This window comes from Pagrus major, chromosome 20 (assembly GCF_040436345.1).
Source record: "Pagrus major chromosome 20, Pma_NU_1.0".
NCBI lineage: Eukaryota > Metazoa > Chordata > Actinopteri > Spariformes > Sparidae > Pagrus > Pagrus major.
Window position 1 is genome coordinate 10,289,080 of NC_133234.1, and position 8,680 is coordinate 10,297,759.

The 8,680-nt window shown below is 41.0% G+C and overlaps 1 protein-coding gene across 1 annotated transcript; it reads left to right on the forward strand.

The window, feature by feature from the left end:
• Positions 1–283: 283 nt before the first annotated feature.
• On the forward strand, positions 284–7,945 carry ercc4 (excision repair cross-complementation group 4). The gene is made up of 10 exons (XM_073489672.1): positions 284–605; positions 1,528–1,708; positions 3,701–3,896; positions 3,977–4,184; positions 4,331–4,511; positions 4,638–4,769; positions 4,909–5,013; positions 5,987–6,644; positions 6,746–6,858; positions 6,963–7,945. The coding sequence occupies exons 1-10, from the start codon at positions 429–431 to the stop codon at positions 7,703–7,705; spliced, it is 2,694 nt and encodes an 897-aa protein (XP_073345773.1). The 5' UTR covers positions 284–428; the 3' UTR covers positions 7,706–7,945.
• The last annotated feature ends 735 nt before the right edge of the window (positions 7,946–8,680 follow it).

The following is an 8,680-nucleotide window of genomic DNA, read 5'->3' on the forward strand; positions in this document are numbered from 1 at the left end:
AAACGATAACATCAATTTAGGACAAAAATACATTTCTAACAAAGGTCTTCCAAACTGCCATTAGCCCACATTGTTGTGAGAATGTGAAAAGGAGATATTTACATAGAATACTAACGAGGAACATATTAAAAGCCCATCTGCTTTGTTTTTATATTTAACTAAACACAGTTCATGCAAACGAATTAACAGCTTTGACAGTTTGTTACCTGTCACAGTCCTCCACGTCACTAGGTGGCGCTCTTGATATCAAACGTCACTCTTCGTTTGCTTTTAGTGTCACGTGACCGGATGTGCAGTTTCAAAACATTGACTAACAATGTGAGCAGCGCACAACAGGCTGTCTCACAATGATATATGTCGCTTTTAGCTAACGTTTGTCTCTCGGAGTGACAGAAACTTTGAGTTTTCCGCGCTGCTGTGGCTCCAACATGGCGGGCCCGCTGCTGGAGTTCGAGACTGAGATGTTTCTCAGTCTGTTCGGCTGTGACGGGCTGCTGGTGGTGGCGGAGGGGATGGGGCTAGACCGCATCCTGCTGCAGTTCATGCGGGTGTACTCGGAGGAGGGGAGCCTGGTCCTTCTGCTCAACACGACCACAGCTGAACAGGTGAGGAACACCAAGGTTAACGCTGCTTCACAGGTTTCCTATGGGCGCTTCAGCTTGCCCGAAGCTAATTAGCTAATGCTAATGGGGGGCGTTCTTGCTACTTATTGATAAAACCAAATGAAGTGTGACTCAAAATGTGAAGAAACAAATCTGAAATTAGTTCAACTAGGGTGACTGTTTGAAAATAATACACAACTGCCACATCTTATTAGTCTTCCACAACATAAACAATACCCTCCTTTCACAGACATTTTGACTTGTCAAGGCAGGAAAAGCACAGGTGCACTTAGTAACATTAAAGGGGCACTATGTAGATTTGGAGAAGAAATTCAAACATTTAAACATTTACAATATTAATGAGGTAATAACACAATATTCATTTTTTCCATAACTGAGTAAACAAGCTGTTCTCAGAGCAAAATAAGGTCCCCAGAACACTGTTTGAAGCTAGAAGGGTGGCGGGGTCCAGCACATATAAACAAAGTAAAACAGTATGAAATGGTGTTGTCCTTTAAGGTCAGTTTGTTTATTCAGTTTACTCAGTCATGAAAACAAAGTGTTTATTTAGTTTGTTTAGGCATAAAAAAAAAAATCAGTCTATGAAGATCTTTCTCTTCTGATTACAGTTTCGTCCCCAAAACTACATAGTGCACCTTTAATGATGGCTGCATTCCATTTAGGTGTGCCAGTTCCAGGTCCTGTACCTGTCCACTCACTGTCATGACCTACTGGGACACAATGTAAAGGAGCCATTGTTAATGTTATTAATTCCTTGTTTCTGCTATTACATGTCAAATTGTCTGTAACCAATAGAGTCTGTATAGCATCATTTCTCACAATACATCTAATTTCAGCTGCCCTCTCGCGTCTAATACCAAAGTAGGTTTAACAAAATGCTGTCTGTCTTGTCCTCCCTTCTCAGGAGTATTTGACAGAGCAGCTGCGAATGGAGGGTGTGACCCACCTGCCCAGGACGGTGACCAGCGACGTCCAGAGCACCGGACGCTATGATGTGTACACTGAGGGAGGGGTGCTGTTTGTCACCAGCAGAATCTTGGTGGTCGACTTCCTCACTGACCGCATCCCAGCTCATCTCATATCAGGTCAGACAAGTGTTTTATGTGTTATGTTTTATGTATTGTATCTTATTTATCACAAATAGTTATGAGTCTGAGTTACTTTGTGAGGAATATTTTGTATCACTGTATTTGTATCCTGTATTACAATATCAGTGAACACTACAACTAAATAAAGAGTTTCTGTTTAAATGGCCTTAATGTAGGATTAATTACTGACATTACTCAACTTTTAAAAAATGATTAGTTGGCTTGGGCCTGGTTAAGGGCAAGGGCATTTCAGTGCTACCAGCTCTGTTCATTTGAGTAATAAAGAAACAATAGTTATCTGAAAGGCACAATTCATGACCCAAATATGAACACTAGGGGTGTCATGATTTCAATTCTTGATTGAAAATCAATTCAAGTGAGCATTCAACTTCAATTATCAAAATCAAAAGGAGGATAGGAGAATCTCCTAGTAATTTTTTATTTTTATTTTTTTCAAACCACTCTCATCTGCTTATGTGTGTCCAGCACACATTTTGAGCAAAACACCACCAACATTACAAATTCTGTTCCTGGTGTGTTTTTGCAGGTGAGTAAACTCAAGCTCTTGTTGTAAGCTACCATTCTGACTTTTTTTTTTTTTTTTTCTATTTAAAGTTTGTTCCCCATTGACTTGGGAAATTATTGTTATTACATTTTAAATAAAAAGAAAAAAAACATGGCAATTATAAGATAAGATAAGATAATCCTCAATTTATCCCCAGAGGGGAAATTCAAGTGTTGCAGCAGCACAAAGCCAAAGTAGCAAGTAGGTAAGCGCAGAGAAAATTTAAATAGGATAAATAAAGCTGAATCTACATACAAATAAAATAAAAATAGGAGGTAACTACTATTGTTATGTGAAGAGTAAAGTGTCTACACTGGACAGTTTAAGATGTTCTGTGCAGTAAATTGCAAGTTAAAGTGACATGGGGTAAATAAGTAAGGGTTATATAACACTTGTTACCATGTTAGCCATCTTTTTAAAAAATAATTTAAAAATATCAATGAGAGCTGTCAGGACATGGAACCAATAATCTGTTGATCTTTACAAATGAAGGCTCAATAGTCGATCAATGTCAAAGCTGAAAAACAAAATTGAAATTGAAAAACTGAATCAAATTGTGACTTGACAAATGGAAAGTCAAAGACAATCGTGGATTTATAGAGTCGGGACGCACGTAATGAAAACAAGGGTGGCACTGTCCATCAAAGTTTCAGAACACTACATTGGAGCATGCTGTCACTCACATACTGACTGACAGGTCTTTTTATACGTACACAAAAGACAGCAGCTAAATTTAAGTTAATATTTTTTATAATATTCCTAAAAGAATAAATTAACCAATATCTTAAATTTGAGTAAGTTGGGGAAAACACAAAAAAATGTAGATGTCTTTCATTTAAAAGTCATAAGATTTTATATTCAAATCTAGCAGCAAATTACATGTTAGAAAATAACAGATTGGGTAAAATGCACTTTAAAATAAGCATTTAAAGATAGATATAAAGGTAAATGTGCCATAAAATAAAGTAAAGTTATAGAGGTTAAAGCTGAAACAGTTGCTCAATCGGTGGTGACTATTGAATTATTGAATTAGTATTAACGATTTGAAATTTTATGATTCCTACTTCTGAAATATGAATATTTTCTGGTTTCGTTACTCCTCTATGACGGCAAACTGAATATCTTTGGGTTGTGGACAAAACAAGACATTTGAGGACGTCATCTTGGGCTTTTGGGAAACACTGATCAGCATTTTTTGCCATTTTATAGACCAAACAACTGATTGATTGAGAAAATAATCAACAGAATAATCAACAATGAAAATAACCGTTAGTTGCATCCTAATAGAGACAGTTTAATCAAAAAACTTTTAAAACAATGTAGTTTTAATAGATGGGTATAGCATTGCATTACTTTTTACAGGTTTTTCTATTTTTCTGGTCAGTCAGTGTAGTCAAACAACATCTTCTGTACCCCCCCCTCAGGCATCCTGGTGTATCGTGCTCATAAAATCATTGAGTCGTGTCAGGAGGCTTTCATCCTTCGTCTGTTCAGGCAGAAGAACAAGACAGGCTTCATTAAAGCCTTCACCGACAAGGCCACTTCCTTCTCCTCGGGCTTCTGCCAGGTGGAGCGCGTGATGAGGAACCTCTTCGTCAAGAAGCTCTACCTGTGGCCCAGGTATGATGGAACTTATTAGACCTTTTTCATGGCCGACATTTAGACATGTCTAATTAATAAGGCTGCATTCTTCCCAACAGGTTTCAAGCATCAGTAAACACAGCACTGGACAGGCACAAGCCAGACGTGGTGGAGCTCCATGTCTCATTGACGCCGGCCATGAGGACCATTCAGAGCTCCATCCTGGATATAATGAGCGCCTGCCTGAAGGAACTCAAACGCTACAACCCCAGCCTGGAGGCCGAGGACCTCTCCCTGGAGAACACACTAGGAAACTCGTTCGACAAGGTACAAGGAAAAACAGGCTCCAAACTTGGTTTTGGTAAAAGAAAAGGCTTCCTTACCCTCTCTTGTTGTTGTTGAAATGATGCCTTGTTGATAACTTGTATTTGAGTTAAATGTTTAAGGTTGTGTTTTTCCTTACTCCCATCCAGACCATCCGTCACTACCTGGATCCCTTGTGGCACCAGCTGGGAGCAAAGACCAAAGCTCTAGTCCAGGACCTGAAAGTCCTGAGGGTTCTCCTGCTCTACCTCACCCAGTACGACTGCGTGACCTTCCTCAATCTGCTCGAGTCACTGCGTTCCAGCCAAAAGACCTTTGGATCCAACTCAGGTAAATTATATGCACTAAGCTGCACTAAGTACTTACGTGGAAGTACTTGGGTTATTATCGCACTGTAATTTTTGTGATTAATCACCTTTATCTTTAAGTACATGTGTATGTTGTTGTAACCATCAGGGTGGTTGTTCCTCGACTCCAGCACCTCCATGTTTGTAAATGCCAGGAACAGAGTGTATCACTTTCCTGAGAACAAGAAGAAACTCAAAGTGGGAGCAGAGGCAGAGAAACAAAAGTCATCCTCTGCTTCAGGTAACTGACCCATGAACAGATCTCTAAGATATCAGCAACGTTTATCTGCTTGTATATGTTTTGATGTTTGAATTACTAAACGCTCAGTGTGTGTGTGTGTGTGTGTGTGTGTGTGTGTGTGTGTGTGTGTGTGTTTCAGAGGTGAAGCGTGAACTTGTGCTGGAGAAGAGCCCAAAGTGGGAGGCTCTGACTGAGGTACTGCAGGAGATTGAGAGGGAGAACAAGAGCTCTCAACATGAACCAGGTCAGAGCTCAGTTCTGTTAAAATGTTATAAAGGTCCGTCATGTCAACAGTGTGTGTCATCTCTATTCAGTGGATTTGCATATGTTGTACTATATTAACAGAATGTCATAGAAACTAGCTTTTAGTTTCAAAAGAGTGGTTTTGTTTTCCATAGAAATTACCCTGATCTTTAGCAGGTTTTGGCCCAGTACATAGCACTAACACTGGAGAAGCATATAAGCACATGGAATCCTCAAATTTAATTACATTTTAAATGTAGAACCAGCAGAGACACCTGCTTAAGTACAGCTGACATTTCACAAAGTCATCCTCCGGGTGGGCTGGTTTGTTCGGGTTCTTCATCCTACTGCTTTGTAGACATCATACACACGACACAGTCATACTGTACTTGCCGAGAATACTGTGAAGGCAAACTAACCTCCTTGAATTTGGAGAGTACAGAATATGGAATAAGGTTTTCTCCCGCTGGACGTTCTGACTTGTCATAGCAGGGAAAGCCAAGGTGGAACTATTGTGATTAAGGATAGCTGATTTTGGTGTGCCGGTAAGCCAGTGATTGTAAGTCAGGAATACTTTTACCCCAAAGGGTGATTCTGCAAAGATTGTGGAGCTGGCTTAAAGTAATGGATAGACTGTTCAAATAGCTCAAAATAATGGATACATTCCATTTCACTAATTGTGAGACTACTAGCACCAGTTGGCTGGTCCTCTGTTGAATTAGGTCAGTCACTTTAAAGGGAGTGAATACTTATGCAATCACTTATTTGACATTATATATTTTTAATAAATTGACAATACTTTGTAGAAATCTGTTTTTTGTTTTGTATATTTTTTGTATTTTGACCATGACTCTGTTTATAAAAGCAATAAAAGGGGAAAACATCCAAGGTGGCGAATACTTTTTACAGGCACTGTGGCTATAACAGGATGTACACACTTGTCTAACTGTGGTGTCATGTCATGTCAACCGTAGGTCATGTGCTGATCTGTGCCAGTGATGACAGGACTTGTGCCCAGCTGCAGCAGTATATCAGGCACGGCTCTGACCAGCTGCTTACCCGTCTGTACGCCCGAACAATTGGTAAACGGGACTCTGCTGCAGCCGCTGCCTTTGAGCTTGACTCTCACAAAAAGGGCAAAGGCTGGCCTACAAAAGGAGCCAAGGGGAAGGAGCCTGCACAGAAACAAAACAGAAAACCCACAAAAACTAAAAAACGTCCATCTCTGACTCTGACCCAGATGGTGGGGAAAGAGGAGACGCATGAAGTAGCGGTGATGGGCAGCAGTGGAGATGAGGATGAACTGACGGAGGAGGACGAAGAACAGCTGAAGCTGGATTTGTCATCAGATGCTTACTACGGTGTCCTAAAGGAGCCGCTGACTGTCATTCACCCACTGAAAGGTCTCACTGACCCACACAGCTTGACGCGGGTGCTGCATGAGGTTGAACCCAGTTTCGTGGTGCTGTACGACGCTGAACTCAGTTTCGTCCGCCAGCTGGAGATCTACAAAGCTTGCCGGCCCGGAAAGCCTCTCAGGGTGTATTTCCTCATCTATGGAGGCTCAACAGAAGAGCAGAAGTACCTGACCGCACTGTCTAAGGAGAAGAAAGCCTTTGAGCACCTGATCAGGTCAGAACCTTTCTTCATTACTCTCTCTTCTAGCACCTCTGGAGTATCTGCGGAAGTGTGCTTTGTTACTCATTAGTGCTTGTATGTGTGTTTCTCTGTAGGGAAAAGGCTACTATGGTCATCCCAGAGGAGAGGGAGGGGCGAGCAGACACCAACTTGGACCTTGCAAGAAATTTAGAGCCTGCCAATGCCACCACCAACACCCGCAAAGCAGGCACGTCTAATTTAGTCCTTTTTCTAAAGTTTTAGATTTGTTCTCTATTTTTTGATTGTCAGTTTTCATGAATATCTTATTTCCATTTCCTGTCCAATAACCAGGAGGCCAGGAGCAGCCCAAAGAGCCCTCACGAGTCATCGTGGACATGCGTGAGTTCCGCAGTGAGCTGCCCTCCCTGCTGCACCGCCGTGGCCTGGACATCGACCCTGTCACTCTAGAAGTAGGTGACTACATCCTGACCCCGGATACATGCGTCGAGCGCAAGAGCGTCAGCGATCTGATCGGCTCGTTGCAGAGCGGTCGCCTCTACACCCAGTGTCTCTCCATGACCCGCTACTACAGGAAACCAGTGCTTCTCATCGAGTTCGACCCAGCAAAACCGTTTTCCTTAATGGCCCGATCGGATTTCCGTCATGAGATATCCGCCAATGATATTTCTTCAAAACTCACTTTACTCACCTTGCATTTCCCCCGACTTCGAATACTCTGGTGCCCCTCTCCACACGCCACAGCGGACCTCTTCCTGGATCTAAAGCATGGTCGCTCTGAACCCGATGCTGCAGCAGCTCAGGCAGTCACAGCCGAGTCGGACACAGTGGCTGAATCAGCAGACCTCTATAACCCTGGACCTTATGATTTCCTGTTGAAAATGCCCGGGATCAATACGAAAAACTATAGGGCTATTATAAAAAATGCAGACAGCCTGGCAGATTTAGCCAAACTGAGCCAGGACAAGCTAGCAGAAATACTTGGGAATGTTAACAACGCTAAGTCGTTGTATGAGTTTCTGCATAATGACGCTGACGTCCCCGCTCCTGTGCAGAAGACCAAACAGAAGACATAAGAGGCAGTAAAGTGTCTGACTGTTTTTTAGATATATTTTCCTGACATCAGGATTATTTTTGCATCTTAAAACTAGATGAAAATAGTGTTATTGTAGAACACCGTAGTTTGAATTCACACCTTATGTTAGTAAAGAATGAATCTTTGTCATCAGAAGTAGAAATTGTTATATTAATGTACAGAATGAACTGAACTTCTATTGTATAAGACTTTTTAAAAAACTTTAAATAAACTTTGCAATAAAAGAAAAAAAAATCCTTTCTCCTTTCTAATTTTTCATTATTGTGTATAACCTTTTATTCAAAATAAAGCTTTCAAGAACAACCCTTTTTGTTACCCAAAAGGGATATAACACACTCTAAAAATGTGCATTTAACACATTTTACTTAAGTTTTGATGCCTTATTTTCCCCAGAAAGAGATGGCAGGGTCAATGGATGGTGATGCCTGTGGTCAATCAAGAAGGACAAGCATTGGAGCACCATTTACTCTCATCAGTGTTATTCGGAGGTGGGAAAATGAGTAATACTTAAAGGTGCAATATGTAAGAATGGGCCACCTGTCCAATTCTGAAAACAAACGGGGCAGCATATCACCAGGGAAACTGCTAACTGCTGTTAACTGTTGCTGGTGTTAGCTCAGTTAGCTATTCATCTAGCAGTCCGAACTGAAAGCACCAGGGGAGTGCTGGTGTTTACCTCGCTGGCACAGTTAGCATGCTAACTTCAGTAGATATCCCTGCAACACATTGCACGGACATCATAACTTCAAAACTGTTATTTCTTCTCGGTCTGCTGATAATTTTAATTCTTTTTAGTGTTTTCAACTAAATTTCTTACATATTGCACCTTTAATATAATCTTACATAGCCAGTTAACAAAAATTGAATACAGCATTAGAGAAGCCACTAAATAGAATCTAAGTTAAAAGTTTAAAATCTGCTAGTGGGAGGAGACACCGTTTTAAAAATCCTTTGC

Coding starts and splice junctions, on each gene's coding strand:
- ercc4 (XM_073489672.1), top strand. CDS start 429: ATGGCGGGCCCGCTGCTGGAGTTCGAGACTGAGATGTTTCTCAGTCTG. Junction 606..1,527: donor ACACGACCACAGCTGAACAG/GTGAGGAACACC, acceptor CTCCCTTCTCAG/GAGTATTTGACAGAGCAGCT. Junction 1,709..3,700: donor CCCAGCTCATCTCATATCAG/GTCAGACAAGTG, acceptor CCCCCCCCTCAG/GCATCCTGGTGTATCGTGCT.